Source organism: Capra hircus, chromosome 2 (genome assembly GCF_001704415.2).
Source record: "Capra hircus breed San Clemente chromosome 2, ASM170441v1, whole genome shotgun sequence".
Lineage (NCBI taxonomy): Eukaryota > Metazoa > Chordata > Mammalia > Artiodactyla > Bovidae > Capra > Capra hircus.
The window spans coordinates 111,342,630-111,363,094 of NC_030809.1; the positions used below are offsets into that span (position 1 = coordinate 111,342,630).

At 44.1% G+C, this 20,465-nt stretch overlaps 1 protein-coding gene across 1 annotated transcript in view; it reads left to right on the forward strand.

Moving 5' to 3' along the window:
• LOC100861136 (cytochrome b reductase 1) overlaps positions 5,034-20,465 on the forward strand; it is a 32,825-nt gene continuing 17,393 nt past the window's right edge. Inside the window, exons 1-2 of the mRNA XM_018064564.1 lie at positions 5,034-5,343; positions 19,999-20,207. Of these exons, the coding sequence (XP_017920053.1) occupies positions 5,151-5,343; positions 19,999-20,207 (402 nt within the window). The 5' untranslated portion in view covers positions 5,034-5,150. The remainder of the gene's footprint in view (positions 5,344-19,998; positions 20,208-20,465) is intronic.

Consider the following 20,465-nt stretch of genomic DNA (forward strand, 5'->3'; position numbering starts at 1 on the left):
GTCTACTTCCTCGGGAAGAGTTCCTTTCGGCCTCCTCCCACGCAGGGGCTCCTTCGGCTGTGCCAGACACAGATGAGGTCCTTCCTTGCTTCCCTCTGAGTGCAGACGGACTCTGGGAGCTTCGGCTCAGGGAGGTTACAGGGGCCGGCTCCACCGCCAGAGCCAGGGCCAATCTCCTCAGCAGTTCCCTCAGACATGCCTCAGAAAAGCAGACCTTTGGTTTTTGCCCTGAAGACAACACAGGAGGAAAGTATATTCCTCCCATTAACAGGGATTTGACTGTGTTCCTTTCAGAACTGCAACCCTAGTTTTCTTTTGCTAAGGAGCCTTTGACCATTGCCTGGGCTTGGGTTATACCATGAGTCACTGTGTCAGCTGTGAGTCACTCTATTTCAGTCATCTGACAGCTTTTTGATTCCCAAATCTCTCGCCTAGAAGGAGAGGAGAGATGAAGATGTGGGAGTTCACTTCTCCTGCTTGTGATGTTTCTTCTTGCTTCGCATAGTTCTCATTCTTAACATTGCCTAAGAAGGCACAGGCAGGAAGGCTGGGGAAACAGGAGTATTAGGCAAGAGTGTTTTTCCACTTGTCTCTGTCATGGTCCTGCAGGAAACAGCTGGTTTGCAGTCTTTCATTCGAGAGAGGGACTTGAATCAACACAGGCACTATTTACAGAGGGTAAATAGCAAGCAGGCTCTTCAGTCTGTTCAGGTTAAGAACCCCACAAGGAATGAAGACCAGGAACGAGAAGAAGCACATGCAGGCCTGTAGAAGCAAGGGGACCTGGCCTCACTGGTCCTGGGAGAGCTGAGTTGGGGAAGGAAGTGAAAAGGAACACAGCCACTGTAAAAACCATGGTCCAGCAAGGGGGCATGGTGGGATAAATGGGAGGATGACCCCTCTTTCTTCCTGCCCTCTGATCTCCAGTGCCACCAAAGTCAGCAGGAAGCCAAGGGCCAGGAGCCTCTTGGGGCACAGGGCAAGGCCAAGAAAGGTGGCGGGGGAGGGCAGTAAACAGAGAGTAACCAACACACAGTCAACATCTAAAAGTTTAAAAAAATGGTCCACTTATTCCACAAAGCAAGCTACTGCTTGTAGTAAGCAAACAGCTTATTATACTTTACATTAGAATACTGGACTTCTGTACACACCACAAAACTGCAACACTGCCTCGCAGAAGATCAGCACGTAAACGGCAAACAGGACACTGGTTCCTGATCTCTCTGTTGAGTGGGGTTTAGGTTTTCTCTCCCTGGCCCTCCACACCTCTCCCCACTCTCTCAGGGACAATACAAATCTGCGCCAATATGTACATGTTTCTAGAATCTCAGGTTTTTTGGCAGGCTATCTTGTTCATGCCCTACCCCATCTCCTCCACATCAGGAAAGCCCTTTCATAGCACTGGTGTAAAAGTACTTGAGTAAAGTATCTTTGGTGGTGCCAGTGGTAAAGAATCCATCTGCCAGATGAATGGATAAGGAAATTGTGGTACATATACACAATGGAATATTACTCAGCTATAAAAAGGAATGCATTTGAGTCAGTTCTAATGAGATGGATGAAATTGGAGCCTATTAAACAAGGTGAAGTAAGTCAGAAAGAGAAACACCAATACATATTAATATATATTAATATGTGTATAATAATATATACACAATATATATTAATGCATATATATGGAATTTAGAAAGATGGTAACAACAATCCTATATGCAAGGCAGCAAAAGAGACACAGATATGAAGAACAGATTTTGGACTCTGTGGGAGAAGGCGAGGGTGGGATGACTTGAGAGAATAGCACTGAAACAGGTATATTACCATATGTGAGACAGATGACCAGTGCAAGTTCGATGCATGAAGCAGGGCACTCAAAGCCGGTGCCCTGGGACAACCCAGAGGGATGGGGTGGAGAAGGAGGTGGGCGCGGGTTCAGGATGGGGGGATACATGTGCACCCATGGCTGATTCATGTCAAGGTATGGCAGAAACCATCACAATATTGTAAAGTAATTATCCTCCAATTGAAATAAATTAATTTTTTTAAAAAGGTAGAAAAAAGAAGAATCTGTCTGCCAATGCAGGAGATGTAAGAGGTGTGGGTTTGACGCCTGGGAAGATCCCCTGGAGGAGGAAATGGCACCCCACTCCCGTATTCTTGCAAGGAAAATCTCATGGACAGAGGAGCCTGGCGGGCTACAGTCCACGGGGTTGCAGAGAGTTGGACACCACGTGTCTGAGCACACAAAATAACTTTATAAAGTACTCCACAAAGTATTTGAGTAAGTACTTTGGTGGCAAACTGTTTATTCACCCCTGAAGGAAACTTAGATGACAACTCTGTTTTTAAAAGTTATTCATACCAAGCCACAACAATCTTTTTATTTAAAAGTTTCCTCTTCAAAGCGACAAGTTTTATCAAAGTCAGGTCTTTAAAGGACAACTTAAAAGTTGAAAGTTTTCTCAGGTTAGCCGGTAACTTCAATGTGATTCAACATCATCCATATTATTTGGCCATGTTTTCATTCTCCTAAGGTGTTTTGTTACATGGAGTCTGGAATTCTTTGCTGCTGCTGCAGAGTAAAGTCAAATCAAGAGTGGAGTGAAGGTGCTGGGCTAAGGGTGTAAAGAAGTTACCTGGGAACAAGAACTAGATACTTTTAGAGAGAAGAATAGGGACACAGTGATATTGTTGTTAAAGAAGGACTAGTTAAAGGTCGAAGAGGAAGAGAAACAGTATAAAATTAAACAGGGGATCTTTGTAGCACTCAGGAACCCAAGGGTCTGAAAAAATAAGACCAGAAGACACGGCGATGGTTTCTGTTTATTCCTATGCATCTGCTCTCACTCTTCTCCACTCTGCTGTGTCCTGAAGACTGGCCTGTATGTGCCCCATCATCTTTCTTCTGGGTTTCAGATTAGCTTCTATCATTTGGGACCAGGCAGGAGACTGGAGGGGAAGAAGACAAGGCTGGAATATTCACGCCCCTCTCATTCTTCCTCCCTGTGGGGTCCCTGCAGGCTGGCTGCATCCCTCAACTCAAGACCATGGCCCCAGTGTGGCTGCCCTTTTCACACTATTCTCATGTGTGTGTGTGTGTGTGTGTGTGTGTGTGTGTGTGTGTCTTTTCTGTCTTTGTCTCTCTCTTTCTCTCTCTGGATTTCAGTAACCCTCTCCCATTCAGGTCTGGGCACTGCAAACCCCTTGTGCTTTCCCACACCCTGCCCACAACTTTGTAAATAGCCTTGTTCATTATTAAATTTGCCCAACTGGAATGATCCGTTTTCTTCCTGCCAGCACCCTGACTGACGCAGTCAGTCCGATTCTTCTCCCAGCATTTACTGTGTAGCTACTATATGCCAAGTGTGTGTTCGTCGCTCAGTCGTGTCTGACTCTGCACAACCTCATGGACTGTAGCCCGCCAGGCTCCTCTGTCCATGGGATTCTCCAGGCAAGAATACTGGAGTGGGTTGCCATTTCCTTCTCCCACTCTATGTCAAGGAAGGATAAAATGATACATTAGACAGTTAGTACTCTCAGGGGCTGTCTGGGGAGTGGAGACAGCCACAGGAATAGATCGGTATATCACACCTTGGTAAGTGATGCAGAGAGGCACTGGATGGGGAGGTGGTTGTGTGCGTGCATGCTAAGTCACTTTAGTCCAGCTCTTTGTGACCCTGTGGACTGTAGCCCTCCAGATTCCTCTGTCCGTGTATAAGATAGGGGTGTAGGCAGACACAGGTAAGGTTTCTTGGTGGAAATGGTGTTGGGCAATTTTAGAGGCAGGGACATGCATAGGAAGCGGTCAGGAACTGGGAGAGAAGCCATGGACAGCAGGGCCAGACCATAGAGAGCCTTACACTGTGGGTGTTGTTGTTAAGTCACATCCGACTCTTTCGTGACTCCATGGACTACAGCCCACCAGGCTCCTCTGTCCATGGCATTTTCCAGGCAAGAATACTGGAATGGGTTGCCATTTCCTTCTCCAGGGGATGTTCCACACCCAGGGATCAAACCTGCGTCTCCTGCATTGGCTGGCAGATTCTTACCACTGAGCCACGGGAAGCCCCATACTGTGGTTAGGGGTCCTTTTTTCCCCATTTGTTTACTCTCTTTTTCTTCCTTTCGTTTTACCATCAAGAGAAAACTCGACAGCAGTGAAGTCTGTAGCCTCTAACTCTGAGACCTCAACCTTGGACCACTACCAGTGCGTGACACTCCTACTTCCTTGCCTAAAACCTATCTTTTCCATTGAAAATCACGCCAATACACCTCCTACACATTCTAAGGGCTTTCACAATGGCAACAGGACAATACGGTAAACAATTAATAGCCTGTGGAGATAAGCCACAGGAGGAGCTAGAAGTGAAGGTTCCCAAATGCATTCTAGGAGACCTGCAGCCACAGCCCTGCTTTAACAGCAATGATAGTTCTGTCACTTTTCTTGTCCAGTGGGGAAGGTGAACTGAATGCTGGAAATAGGGCAGGGGGTGAGTAAGCTCGGGCCACCAAGATGAGGCTTTAGTCCAAATACGTTTGAACAGGCGGCACTTTTAAGACCCATTTTTACCACATATGGGGAAGCCGAGGGTCCCAGAGGTGTCTGCTTTCTCTGTTAGGAGCTCACTGCCAGTAGTTTCCTTGCTAGATGAGACCGGGTACACAGTCTCACAGGCTCCTCCTTGGCATCAAAGACAGCCAGTCCTCTAGGTGTGCAGCTTAGGAGGCTTCGTAAGTCAAAATCACACACAAAGCCACCCGACGGACCCCTCTCTTCTGATAACCGATTGTGCACACCACTGCCTCACTCAGCCTCCTCTCAGAGAAGGAAGAGACACGGGAAAAGTTAAAAGAAAGCGGCGGGTGTGGAACCTTCTGGACTCTTGCTCTCGACAACTAACCAGATCGATTACTCGAGCTCTCGGCAAGCGCAGACGCCGACCAAGAGATCCCCAGGGCGGGGCTAGTCTCTGAGCGAAGGGCCAGCTGCCCCCGCCCCGAGGCCCCGCATCCCAGGCAGGCCCGCGACAAAGCCCCTCCCCGGGGCGGAGACAGCTCCTAAAAGTCGACGCCGCGTCCCGCCGCAGGCCAGTACCCGGGGGCCGCCGCCTCGCGAGTTCCTTCGCCGCCAGCGCGCGGAGTATGGGGCGCTGATGGCCATGGAGGGCTACAGGGGCTTCTTGGCGCTGCTGCTGTCGGCGCTGCTCGTCGGCTTCCTGTCTGTGATCTTCACCCTCATCTGGGTCCTCCACTACCGAGAGGGGCTCGGCTGGGACGGGACCGCCCTCGAGTTTAACTGGCACCCGGTGCTCGTGGTCACCGGCTTCGTCTTCATCCTGGGCATCGGTACTGGCACCTCCTGGGAGGCGGCGTGGGAGGAGGGGCCGGGGTTCCCGACCCAGGTCCAACCGAGGGAGGCTGGGCGAGGGAAGGGGTGAAGGAGTAGCGGGGGCCAGGGAGCCGAGCCGGCAGCGCAGAGGGAGGTGGCTGGTCCGGCGCCCGCGGGCCGAGCGGACTTGGGCGAGCGCGGGAGCCGCGGCGGTGGGGCGGGGTGCGCGAGACTCGGGTTCGCTGGAAGACGCGTAGCTGGGTCGACCGACCCGGCTAGGTTAACTGTTTGCTGCGAGTGGCTGGGACGCTGCACCAGACTACACCAAGCTTGGGAGCAGAGGAGAGACGCAGGGGCGCGGTGCGGCCAGGCAGCCCGCGAGCCCCCCGAAAATCGCCCCCTGTGGGACCAAGCCTGCGCAATCAGGGGCGCGGAGATCTCTTTAGGCAAGGCCTGTCGTTGAACTTGCTTTGAGGCTGCGGGTTAGGAGAGGAAGGCAACGGTGGTGGTGGGGGGGCGGGGGAGCATGGAGTGGGGAGAATTGGCCTCTTGTTTCATCTTCTCTAATTTTCTCTAAAGCCCTGAGCGAAGGGGCCCGTCAGCGGGTGGCCTCACGGGTGAGTGAAGAAAGCATCAACTCTGGTTTCACTCCTAGAGCGTTAAACTCAGTCGAGCCCGAGAAGCTGCCAGGATTCAAAACGTGTTTCGCTGCATCTCCAGGTTACTGGACAGTCTTGAGCCCGACTTGTTTTGAGGCTGCAGACTGGCGAAGTTCCCCTGCGGGGCTTCCTGTTGGGCACTGGCCCGGATCTTGGGGCCAGAGATGCCCGCAGGGGTTCCGTGGCCGCCTGGCTGAGTGAGAGAGATGCTTATGCTTGGGACTTCTTTGGGGTTTGCTGCCTCGGCCTGCATTCTCTCGGATGAGCGTGGCACGGAGGGCGGGCTCAGTGGATGGTTGTTTTTGTTTTGAGCTGTAATTGACATATTCGTTTCAGGTGTATAACATGATTATATATGGAAATACCTATTACTAATTAACATCCATCACCTCACATAGTTACAATTTTTTCCCCTTTGAGATGGGATGAGAACTAGATCTCATCTCACTTAGCATTTAGAACATTGCTAAAGAATCTAGTCTCTTTAGCATTGTTCAGATCTACAATATATTATCATTACTTGTCACCACCGTTCTGCTACATTGCATCTCTTTAGAACTGGAGGGCTGTACCTTTTGACCATCTTCACTGTTTCCCCACCTACCTCTTCTGTCTTCAGTGGCAGATCTTCTTGGCTTTGTGCAGCAGCAGCAGCAGCAGCACTCACAATGTGCTGACAGCTTTCTTTTCTTTCAGCTGCTGTCGGGCTAGAGGAACCTCTAGCTAGTGGTGCAAGCGCCATTTGTTTGTAACCACTTTCCAAAAAGTGAAGTCAAGGCCTTGACAGAGAAAGCATTTAGAAAAAGGCAGGAGTAGTGGACTGGGGTTATGGAGAGGAAAGGACTGGGAAACAGATGCCCACCAGCTGAAACCACTAGCCTTGCCTCTGAGCAGGCTGCCTTTTCTCCACCAGTATTTAACTTTCCCCAAACAAACAAGAGAACAACAAAGCACCGACCTCATTCCTAAAGAAAAGATTTTTGCTTCCGTTTAAAACTTGGGCAGCAGCCTTGGCCAGTGTGGCTGGATAAGTGGCATCTTCCCACTCTGGGAGGCAGAGGAAGCTGCTACCAGTGTCCAGCTGTGGAGAATTCCCTGGTGTGAGATTGGCATCCACCCGGGTGTGAATACCACTGGATGGCTGAGTCGTTTGTTGCGTAAGTCTCAAGTTATTTTGCCACTAAACTAAAATGAGAAAAACATACTCGAGTTCCAAAGTCACTGTTGGCAGAAGCACTATTTCCTTCCTGGTGGAGCCCTCAAGTTTGGCTGGAGCTGTCAAAACTTTCTGTTTGCTCAGAGCAGTAGAAACACTCTTCATCTCTTCCAACCCAGTCCTGTGAGCAGCGCCTAATACTAAGAAACTTTACCAAGGGGCTACAATATCTTCTGATAATTTAAAGTAATGGAAACAGGTGATAATACTTGTTTCCTGACTTCTAAAAAGGAGATGCTCAGATGGTAAAGCGTCTGTCTACAATGCAGGAGACCTGGGTTCGATCCCTGGGTCAGGAAGATCCCGTGGAGAGGGAAATGGCAACCTACTCCAGTACTCTTGCCTGGAAAATCCCATTGATGGAGGAGCTTGGTGCAGGCCATTCACTGTCCATGGGGTCGCAAAGAGTCGGGCACGACTGAGCGACTTCACTTATCATTTATTGAGTGCCTCTGTGCACCCACTCAGGGCATTAATTCACAGATATATAGAAGCATAAACTGAGGCACGGAGCAGGTAAGTAATTTGCCCATAGAAGTAGTATACATCTTTTCAAGGGTTTTATTTTCAAGTTTCATTTCTCTACTCTTAAGGCAATATGCATATTTTCTGTAAAATATCCTTTTTAGAGAAGCAAAAAGCTTCATCTAAAAAACGCTTTGAAACTCTTTATTCATGATATAGTCCATTACAGTTTTCCCAAAAGAATTTATAGTTTGTCTAAACTTTGGGCTTTTAAAAGTCTGTTTACGTTCACTTTGTGGCAAAAATATGAACATGGATATTTTGGAAATTTTCATCTGCTGCCTTCATTTAAGCATAACTGCTGTATTTGTATTAGTTTTGGAATGTTTGTCCTATCAACATTACCCATCCTGTTTACTATTTGGATTCCAGGGATCCAAAACACTTTAATTGAATGACACATTTATTTTTTATTTTTAAAATTTATTCTATTGAAGTATAGTTGACTTAAAATGTTGTGTTAGTTTCTACCCTACAGCAAAATGATTCAGTAATACATATATACATTATTTTTCACCGTCTCTTCCCTGGTTTATCACAGGATGTTGAATACAGTTCCCTGTCCTATACAGTAGGACCTTATTGATTATCCATTCTATATGTAATAGTTTGCATTTGCTAATCCCAAACTCCCAATCCATCCCTCCCCACCTCCTGCCCCTTGGCAGCCACAAGTCTGTTCTCTATGTAGATGACACATTTAATTGACATGAATGTAAACTTTCTCATACATATAGGCACATGCATAGACCTCATGAATTCTTGTAAGTTTTGGCCCACCTGCACTTCCTCACATCCTGCAGTAGAAAGCCTCCAGTAGAATGAGTAGGAGTAAAGAGTTGACTTTATAGGCGGGGTCGGGGTCGGGGGGACACACATGTTATAGATCATCCATGTTATAAAAACCTTTTGTACTGTGTGTAATTGCTTCAAGGAGCAAATTTTTAGCCTATGTTATTTCAGATCTCTAATAGTGAACATGATGTAATTGAGTTCTGTGACAAACAGATGTTTAGAGATGAGAAAAGTGAAAGTCGCTCAGTCATGTCTGACTCTTTGCGACCCCTATACAGTCCATGGAATTCTCCAGGCCAGAATACTGGAGTGGGTAGCCTTTCCCTTCTCCAGGGGATCTTCCCAACCCAGGGAGCTAACCCAGATCTCCCACATTGCAGGCGGATTCTTTACCAGCTGAGTCAGAAGGGAAGCCCAAGAGATTAGAGAAATGCTTCACGAATGCAGACAGCAAACAATATTTAAAACTGTATGAGAACTGGTATATGTCCTTTGAAACACTTGTAAGAAGTAAGCTCTGAAGAAAGCAAGGGTAATACAAAAGTTACAAAATAAATGTCTGTGTGTGTCTTTTGGAAAATATACGCGTTCTAAAATAAAGTATAATAGACTATAGGATAGTTAAAGCTGAAATAAAATTTTAAACTAGTAGAAAATCTAGCAAACATGAATGAGGAAGTTTCAAAGAGACCTTGAGAAGAGCTTTGTGCTTCTCTGAAAGGAATGTTTCCCATGAAATAAGTATACTGCCAGGAAATCAGAGAAACAAAACTTGAAAAGGCCACAGAAAAGACTGCAACAAATAAATGCTCTCAAAGCAGCTGTTGACCTTTTAAAAGGTTCAGCAAGGTGGAAAGTGTATTTTAGGAAAAGGTAGAAAATTCAGGTATATAAATTTAGTGAAAAGTCTCAGCAATCCTATACTCCTTAGTTTTCCATGTGTAGAACTCTTTTGACTATATAAACTGAGGGAAGAGAAATTCAATAGTGTAATGATCTCAAGTTGGTTTTGTGAGAGAATATAACTTCATTTAAGTCACATTTAAAAGACTAACAAGACGAAATTGAGTAGTTCTTAAAAGGCAAGTGCGATATCTATTAACGTACCTAAAAGTGACCAAATTCCAAGACCACTTAAATATATTTGGAAAGGCTCTTGGGGTAAAACCTGGCAGAGAGTGGAGAAAGTGCCTCAGATACCTATTCCAAAACCAGCCTTTGGAACACCATCGATAATAAAGCCTATCACTCATAAAGAAACGGGGCTTTTTACAAAGCATAAATATTCAAGACAACCCCAAACACATTTTTCTTTTTTGTTAAAAATAAGTGCATACAGATCTCTTTGTAATATAGCTAATAAAAATGTTTCAGACATGAATATTTCACTGTTGTGTCCCCAGTGTCTAGAATAACACCTAGAACTGGCACAAAGTAGGCCAAAAAGTAGTTGTTGAATGATGGTTCTCAGTACCATTGTTAATTGTAACAATGCACTTTTACAGCCACTCATTTGTGGAGATAGTAATGCGTTGTTGGGTGGGTGTGTTCAGTCATGTCTGACTCTTTGAGACCCCGTGGACTGTAGCCTACCAGGCTCCTCTGTCCATGAGATTTTCCAGGCAAGAATACTGGAGCAGGTTGCCATTTTCTACTCCAGGGGATCTTCCCAACCCTGGGACCGAACCCTCGACACAGTCTCTTATGTCTCCTGCGTTGGCAGGCAGGTTCTTTACCACTGTACCACCTGGGAAGTCAGGGATAGTAATAGTAGCATCTAAAGGAGAAGTGCCCTCCCTTCTTCTCAGTGATTCTGCGGTTTATAGCTGGTTTGGAAGCACCGATTAAGTCAGCCTCAGGGGAGAATGGGCATGATGGTGTATTGGAATTGCATCTCTACTGTAAAGGCCTTGAGCTTATTAGAGTGTTACTGCCTGTACCTCTTCACTCCAGCAGTTCTCCCTTTTTCCCTGTGCATCAAGTCCCCACCCCATTGGATTATTTCCAATGTGTTATAATGTCTGTTATCTTAAAAACAACCATACTCTTGACCCCATATTCCCCATTCAGCTACTGCCTCAAATCTCTGCTTGCCTTATCACAGAACTTTTAGAAATATTTGTCAATACCTGCAGTCTCCAGTTCCTTTCCTCCTATTGTCTCTTGACCCCACTCTAATCAGGCTTCCTCTCTACTGCTGCACCAAAATTGCTCTTAACATAACCGATTGCCTCCACATTGCTAATTCCAGCTGTCATCAATTCTCAGTCCTCATCTTGCTTGACCAAAAAGCAACATCTGGCTGACCCACTATTCCTCCTTGGGGCACTTCTTCACTTAGGCTTCCAGGATCCCTGACTCTCTCGGCTCTTCTGTCTTTACTGCCTACTCCTTTTAGTGTCCTTTGCTGGCTCCTCATCTCCCTGATCCATTAAGGTGAGAGAGCCTGAGCTTCAGTCTTCTGACCACTTCTCCTTTCCTGATCCACTCATAGTCTTGGTCATCTCATCTAGTCTTGTGGTTTTAAACACCATGTATCCCCCTGAATCCTCCTATATTTATGTTCCACCTGGACCTCTCCCCTGAACTCCAGACTCAAATATCCATCTATTCAAACTCTCAACTTGTATGTCAAATAGACATGTCCAAATCTCAACTCTCCGTCTTCCTCATACCCACCAAACCTCTCCTCCTATAGGCTTCCCCATCTCGTTAAATGGCAACTTCATCCTTCTAGATGTATGTTCGCATCAGAACTATATAGTCACCCTTGATGCCTCTGCTTCTTCCGTACTTCTCATCCAACCCATCATAAAATCATATAAATTCCAAATTCAAAATATAATCTTAAATTCAAAATATAATATTAACCAAATTCTCACCACTGACTATTTTCTCCCTCCCTTCCGACTTCTCTTCCTCCCTTTCTTTCTTTCTTATTTTCCATTTGAATGTAAGCTCCCTTGTCTGTTTTCTTCACTGCTGTATCCGTGGTGGGCAGAAAATTACCTAACATGTAATTGGCATTCAATAAATATTCGCTAGATTAATGAAAATTTAGCCAGTCCTTTAAACCAGGGGTCATACATACAAGGATGGCGTATAAAGTGAGTATGTGAAGTGGATTGGGTGTGTAGCACCCACCAGAGTGTCTTCCTGGCTTTACCTAAACATTCAAACACACAAATTCCTGGTCCACACTGGACACCAGCCTATGCAGGAGGAATGTAGGACAGGAACCGGAGTTTGCTGTCAGGGCAGTGACAGGTGCTCCGTAGTGGGCATCCTTGCAGCGTAAATCCCTCCATCAGCTCTCCCGTCCCCAGGTGACTGTCCAGACATCAGGAGATGAGATCTCCATTGATGGGATTGGGGCTTAAGGTCTCCATGGCCCGCAGGAACCAAAATCTCTTGTAAATACTCTATGGACCTGGTTTCTAGTGCCCCTGAAAACAATACATGGTGAGTTGAACAGTGACTTCCAAATCTCAGTGACCTCTGAAAGGGGCTTAGCATCTTTGCAGATGTAATATTTTTATATAGTTTTTTTTACTCATCTTTGGCTGTGCTGGGTCTTCGTTACTGTGCAGGCTTTTCTCGAGTTGGGGCAAGTGGGGGTCTGTGCTGTAGCTGCAGGGTGTGGGCTGCTCACTGCAGCGGCTTCTCCTTGAGAAGCATGGGCTGCAGGGCACAGGCTCAGTAACCCTGGCACGTGGACTTAGTTGCTCCATGGCACGTGGGATCTTCTCAGATCAGGGATCGAAGCGTTAGCAGGGGATTCTTTACCACTGAGCCACCAGGGAAGCCCTTTGCAGGTGTAATTAAGGATCTCAGGATTAGATCAGCCTGGGTTTAGGATGGGCTCTAAACCAATTAGTGTCCTTTTAAGAGAAAAGGAAATTTGAGGCACAGACACACAGAGGGGAGAGCCTTGTGAAAATGGAGGCAGAGATTAGAGTCATCTGTGTACAAGTCAGGGGAACACCAAGAATGCCAGCAGCTACCAGAAGCTAAGAGACAGGAATGGACTCTCAGAGCCTCCTGGAGGAACCAGTCTTGCCAGCAATTTGATCTTAGACTTCTGGCTTCCAGAGTTGTGCTGCTGCTGCTAAGTCGCTTCAGTCGTGTCCGACTCTGTGCGACCCCATAGACGGCAGCCCACCAGGCTCCCCTGTCCCTGGGATTCTCCAGGCAAGAACACTGGAGTGGGTGGCCATTTCCTTCTCCAACGCATGAAAGTGAAAAGTGAAAGTGAAGTCACTCAGTCGTCTCCGACTCTTAGCGACCCCATGGACTGCGGAATACATTTCTGCTGTTTGGAGTCTCCTGGTTTTTGGGACTTTGTTACGGCAGCCCTAGGAAACCAATACAGGATAATGACAGTTACACTGCACTCCGGGAAGCCCGAAGTATGGCATTTTCTTCAGGTATTTGTAGACTTTTCATCGTTCTTCTCAGTCCAGACAGTTTACCAAGCAGTGGTCCATTTTATTATAAGCAGTGTTGCCTAATAACACTTGGGAGAAGCCACTCTGTTTACTAGCACAGTTAACCAAAGTTCAGATCCTTCTGCCACAGGGTATAGATACGGGCTTTGTGTGAGGGGTAGGAACTGCAGGGAGCTAGAGAGGGCCTCCTTCTGGCAAAATACAAAGCTCTTAGCTCCAGCAGGTTGGGGCAATGTGGGGATCCTCTCAGAGGTCAGAACCTCTCATCCAAGAGAATCCAGATTTTTTTTTTTTAAACTGATTCAGTCTAAAAGTAAACCAGCCACAAAACCAAAACCCCCACATCATTGTGCTAATCAAACAGAACACTTCTGTGGACCAAATCCAGTCTCTATCTTCCAGTGACCTCTAGAGTTTTCTGTCTTGACTTAGCATTTCAACTTTTCCCTTAAAAAGTAGAACAATCTTCCCTTTTAAGAAAAATAGACCAGAAATCTTTGTTATAACTATTTTTTTCCGATAGAAACTTTCTTAAAAATTCAAAACAGGCTTAAAAATGGTTGCAGACTTCAGCTGTACCTTCTAAGTCTGTTTATTTATTCATTCAATTTCTTCACATATGATCCTATTTATTTAACAAGCATACATTATTTAAGCACTTACTGTATGCCAGACACTGTGTGAAACAAATGAGTAAGATGTAGTCCTGTCTCCAAGCTGTTCTCATTTGAGTTTGTTAGAGCTGAGCTATGGTTTTCTTTTAGAAAACCTGAGCCCTAAATATTTAGAGCTGTCTAGGACTTGAAGTTCAACTCCTAATTTTAGAGGTCAAATGCCTGACCAGGGTTAAACTTACCACCAGTGATATCAGAGCCAACACTATTTCTAATCTGTCATAATATTGATATGAGCCACAAGAAAATATAGCAAAAATATAGCAGGTGTTTTTAACAATGCAAAATTTCTGGATATTTGTAAATGTCTAGCCAATTAATTGAATTTTTCTCTCTTCATACACTATTTGGTACCAAGAAGGTACGTTTATGAGGATTTTAGTCACTTCAAAGAGATGCTTCTAGTGCCAAGATGCTAAAACAAATCTTCCAAATCACTCAGGTCACTTCCTTCATTCTGATTCTCCAGAGGTTTTCAGTTTCATGACATTCATGCTGTGAGACAGTCTGAGTATACAGGCGTGTTTCAGAGCTCAGATTCTCCCTGATAGTTGCTGTAGGAATCTTTTCAGGAAGCATACTTAGAGGGGGTTCTCTGCTTGTCCATTTAAACTTGAGTTCCTTTGGATTGAGTCTGGTACATTCTGAGGTACACAGGGAAATAAGTTATAAATCTTGATAATCCTGTTTGGAACATTCTACCAAGAAGGTCAAAATAATACTTTATACAAAGAGTTAAGAAAACTATGGTGGGCATACCATATTTAAGCAGAGTTTATAAAGGTCTTCAAATTCCAGGATACTTCACTTTCAATAACTTACTCTTGTCTTATTTTGTGGTTCACTTAAAGCTTATCTAAAGCTATTACGTGGGTCCAAGGGCAGAATACTTTTTACTGATTTGAAAGGACCATTTGGCGTTATATGAGCTAACCCTTGGGTCAGCAGTTAGGTCTGACTGCCTTTCCTGGAGAAGGAAATGGCAACCCACTCCAGTATTCTTGCCTGGAAAATCCCACGGACAAAGGAGCCTGGCAGGCTCTAGTCCATGGGGTCTCAAAGAGTCAGACATGATTGAGCATGCGCTCACAACACTTGGGTCAGCAGTTGAAGTTTTGATTTGTGCGTTTTAAAAGAGAATCTGCTCATTTTCTGGGAAATAATAAATTACTGTACTTTATTAAGATTTGTGTATTCAACACATATTTATTGAATTTCTGCTATGTGCTCGGCTCTGTGAGCTCTGTGCTAAGTGCTGGGATCTGACCATGACCTAGACAGATGTGCTCCTATCTTCGTAAATCACAAGATTTAAACACAGAAGAACTAGAGTCCAGTTGCTTTCTACGTACGGGGACATTTCTCTCCCTCCAAGTGCCCTTCTCCCCACATTCACTTCGACAGATCCTACATTTGCATTGTCTGCTATGAGACGGATTTGTGTATGTGGATGGTTTCGTGACAGTGTATGGATGGAAAGCTGGTGTCAAACCAGAGATTGCAACCTCCAGATTGCACTTGGAGGATATGTATTTCACATAACCCTGAGTTGATTATGCTGCTTAGGAACTGAGAAAATTTCTAATAAGTAAATACAATTCAAGTTACTGCGCTTCCCTCTTCATTGTGGAAAGAATAATTGTGCACAGGTCTTCCTCCCGCCCTCCCTTCTTGCCTGCCTGCCTTCCCTCCTTCCTTTTCAAGTTTATCACAACAGCATGTTCCACCATCAGCCAGCCTGGGTGGGAGGGGGGTTTGGGGGAGAATGGATACATGTATATGTATGACTGAGTCCCTTCACTGTAAACCTGAAACTACCACAGCATTGTTAATCAGCTATATCCCAATACAAAATAAAAAGTTTAAAGTTAAGAAAAAATTTCAAACGTTTTTTTCACATACATGTGTTCATGTTTCCCCTCCTTTTCTTGCCCCAAATGGTTTTGCCATCTCAGGCCTGTAACAGAAAACCCTTGTTTCAGTCACAAGTAGCTATTTGATAGCATTTCCCCTCCTCATGGGCTTCTGAAAACTTTTTCTTCCTTCTCACTGAACCTCAGGAATGGTGTCTAGGTAAGTGCCAAGCCAGAGAAGCAAGAAATATTTAAATTCCACTCTACAGGCAGTTTTTACTGCTGTTGAAAAAAGCTTCTTATTGAAGAAATGTGGTGGATTTGTTAAGGTTGCCCTTTCTCCTGAAGTCCACTGTATTTGGGTTATTTATGCATTTTAAAAGGCACGTAAACACATTATGCACATGCATCACTTTGGAGTTATCCTCCATTTATCCAGAGAGCATTTGAAACTTAGTCAGCTACCCTGCAGGACTTCTCTATCACCAGGACAGGTGCTGAAAACTCCGTGTCTCCCTCCTACGAGAGAGCCACTGAGGTTTCCATGAGCTCCCTACTTAGAGGTGAAACTAATTGCCTGTTAGGTTAGCAGGCTTACAGAAATTTTATTCATGAACTCTTTCAACCATACAGAAACTAATATAACAGATCCCCATGTACTCACCATCCATATTTAACATGTTAAAAGAGTTTTGCCATCGTAAAATTTTATCAACTAGAACTTAAAGCTGGTAGGAATAATAGATAGTGCAGGTTGATGAGAGGAGAGGTTGGAGGCAGGCACCCTAACCCGGGCGAGAGCAGACGCTTTAACCTCTGAGCCACCAGGGAAGCCCCTAAAAGAGAATAGAAAATTCTAGAACTAGACCCAAGGACTAGAGAAAACAAAAACATAATTATCTGGGCCCACTTGGATCAGAGGTAAGTACCTCTCCTGCTTCACAGTAATAGGACAGTATGTTTTACTGATAACCCCAAACCATCAATAAAAGATTAGACTGTGTTCCACTCATGCTATTGCTAGAGAAGGAGAGCTAGTGGGCAACCAACTAGAAAAGCATTTGAGTAAATGTGGAAAGTTTAAAAATCAAGTTTTGACACTCAAAGAGGGTAGACTTAGTTTTGTGAAAAATTTGACACATTTTTCTGGGGTTCTTGCAGTATTGAGAAGTGAAAGTTCTTTACTGGGAACATAGTTGTCTTTGAATTTTGGACATTTTTAAGGTACTTTTGTTCAAGAACCACATACATGCAGAAAAGTACCTAAATCATAAGGGACGTGTTTTCATCACATGAGCACACTCATGCTAGCATCATGAAACAACATTCCAAGCACCCCAGAATCCCCCCAGTAACCCTTGAACTCTCCTCAGCCTTGAGAACTATTCCTGATTTAGAACATCTGAGCTTAGTTTTGATTTTTGAAATTTTGGGTATAATATGACCCAGATTAGGGAGGAAAAGCTGTCGTGATTCATGGCTCATAATTTGCTTTTCAGGGAAACATCCTGAGTGTTTCCTTTATGCATGTGGGTGCATCCATTCAAGTCCTGCAGTCTAAATGTCCTTCCTGCCTGGAGGATATGATGATGGGGACGATGATGATGATGGTGATAACAATGATATTAATTTAAAAACAATGATATTGAGCAAACTGCTTCACCTCTCTGTGCCTCCACTTCCTCCTCTGTGTAGTGGTAATAGTAACTATGCCTTCCTCACAGAGTTGAGTTGATTATTATAATGTAAACAAGTAAAGCACTTAGTATGGTGCCTACTACCTTGCAAGGGCTCAGGGTCTCGTGTGTGCGTGTGTGTGTGCTGTCATATTTCTGCCCTCAAAGACATTGAAGTAGGGATGATAAAGGGTATTGAACTAGCTTTTATTTTTTTAATTTTTTTTTTTTTTTTTGGCCACGCCATACAGCTTGTGGGATCTCAGTTCCCTGACCAAGGATTGAACCTGGGACACAACAGTGAAAGCCTGGAATCCTAACCACTAGGCCACCAGGGAACTTCCTAAACTAGCTTTTAGAAGCATACCTTTTGGGAATTCCCTGGTGGACCAGTGGCCAGGACTTGGTGCTTTCACTGTCAGGCCTGGGTTCAATCCCTGGTTGGGGAACTAGGATCCTAGAAACTACAGGGCAAACCACCTCCTAAACATATACCTTAAGGTATTGTATTAAATGGTTTGAAAAGATTTATTGACTACAGAAATAATTACCTGCAAAGTTTCTATCTCCTCAAGGAAATATTGATATAATCAATCAACATTTATAAGATAGCCATATATGCACTAAAATGAGTAGGTAGTCAACCTTCAGAATTTGGATTAGATAAAAGGAGTCTGTCCTAACTGTGATGCCTGCCTTTCAAGTGTTAGAACAGAACCAAAGAATAGGAAGATTGACATCTTGTGCTGAGAGCTTTAAAATGGCTGAATTCACATCTATTAATATGTTTGTAGGTTTTTTGTGTTTCTGCCTGAAAATGGACAAGATAATCTTTTACATTTTATGATCCAATTAAGTTTCTTATACTCAAAATATAAATGTCTTTGAAGGGAAAAGGCAGCAGCTTCTGCTGCTTCTTCTTTTCTGGAATTAAGAAATTTGTGTGACCCATTGCTAATATAATGGAACCCATTTTCCAAGAGAGTATTCTTTAAACTTTGCAACCTGCCATACATTTCCAGATATTTAAATTTTCCCTGAAATGAACATAAGGAGTGGGATGAGGGTAGGCTGGGGCAGGACATTGCCTTCTGAACAAAATTAATTGCATGCTGGATAGGGTGGCCATATAATCTGTTGATTAAGCCAGGACACTAAGAAAAAGCTTTTCATGAAACTTTTTGCTGAAGTTTACTCTACATGCAGAGAAGCATAAGTATAAATGTATAGCTTAACGCATCTTCCTTCAGTGATTGATTACCTGTGTAACCAGCATGTAGGTTGAAAATCAGATTATTAGCGGGAGCCCAGAAATCCCTTGTGCATTCCTTTCCAGTTGCTATACCCCTTCTTCACAAGGGCAGCCACTGGCTTGACTTTTCAATGTTTTAAATGTACCTGGCAATTAATTAATTAGATTTTGGCCACCTGGGGTCTTAGTTCCCTGACCAGGAATCAAACCCATGTCCTTTGCATTGGAAGCATGAAGTCTTAACCACTAAATTGCCAGAGAAGTTCCTGTCTTGATTTTTCTTATTGCAAAGATGAGTGTTGCCTATTTTTACATTTCATATCAATTGAATCATACAGTGTATATTTGTTTATGTCTAGTTTTTGACATTGACATTATAGATTGATCCATATAATTGGGTGAAGTTCTAGTTTTAAATCATTCATGCCATGGTATGGATATATCACAATTTATTCATTCTCTTAATGATGAACATTAGGGAATTTCCCAGGTTTTGGCCACAACAAATAGTGCTATAATACTACTCTTAATACATGTCTTTTGATGAACATATGTATATATTTCTCTGGGGCATATGTCCAGGAGTAGAATTAATAGATCGTAATGGCTCAGTGGTAAAGAATCCACCTGTCAATGCAGGAGACATGGGTTTGATCCCTAGGTTGGGAAGATTCCCTGGAGAAAGAAATGGCAACCTACTCCAGTATTGTTGCCTGAGAAATCCCATGGACAGGGGAGCCTGGTGGGCTACCGTCCATGGGGTTGCAAAAGAGTTAGACATGACTTAGCAACTAAATAACAACAAAAGGTGTGCATAAGTTTAGCTTAGGTAGATACTGCTAGTTTTCCCAAGTGTGTGTTCTCATTTAAACTCTCAGCAGCAGAGCATGAGAGTTCTTGCTGTTTCATAGCCTCTCCGGTACTCAGTATTTTCTGTGTTTAGCCATTCAGATGTGTGATAGAGGTATTCTCATTTCTCTGTTGATATCTTTATTATGTTTACTAGTCACTTGGATATACTCTTTTATGAAATGCTTAGATATACTCTTTCATCTATTTAAATCTTTGCACTTATTTTTTCTGTTCTTTAGCCTGTCTTTTTCTTGTCAAATTAAGGCACTTATATGAAGAAACCAGACCATAAGATTAAGAATTTAGTTTTGGACATGTTGAGTTTGAGATATTTGAGAGGCATCTATGTGGCGATGTCAAGAAGCCATTGGAATATGTAGGTCTGGAGTTCAGAAGCAAGTTCTGGGCTGGAGATGAGAATTTTGGAGTCCCAACCACGGAGGTAGCATTTTAGTGAGAGGCTGAATGAGATCACCCACAGAGAGAGGAAAAAATCCTGAGACTGAGCCTGAGAGGCATCAAGGTTCATTCATAAGTTGGGAGTAAAGAAGATGCCAGCAAAGAGCTCAAGAAGGAACCACTGGGCGGCAGGGAATAGAGGAGAAGCAGAAGTTAACAGAAAAGGGTTTCACAGAAGCAGTGTTCACTGCGTCAAAATGTTCAACTCGTGTTGGTTAAAAGAACAGCAACACGACATTCTGTCTCCTTTCTTCTCTCTTCAGCCATCATTGTATACAGACTGCCATGGACCTGGAAATGCAGCAAGCTCCTGATGAAATCCATCCATGCGGGGCTAAACACTGTTGCTGCCATTCTTGCAATTATCTCTCTGGTGGCTGTTTTTGATTTCCACAACGCCAAGAAGATCCCCAATATGTACAGTCTGCACAGCTGGGTTGGACTGACAGCTGTCATTCTCTACATCTTACAGGTCAGTATCTCAGTGCATTTCTAAACAAGATACAAAAAGTAAAACAATTCAGATACTGTCAATGTTTTCTGTTCATTCATAGTTTCTTGGAAATCATTTCATTTCCACTCGTCATCATTCAGTTTGTTTCCATTATAAGTATTTTCCCTTGAGGGGGCACCAGAATTCAGTTAGGAGCATGAGTGTGAGGTTTTAAATATGGACATATGTATGTTGAGAAAGTGCCATCTCATCATTTCTAGGCTGCCATTGTTTGCA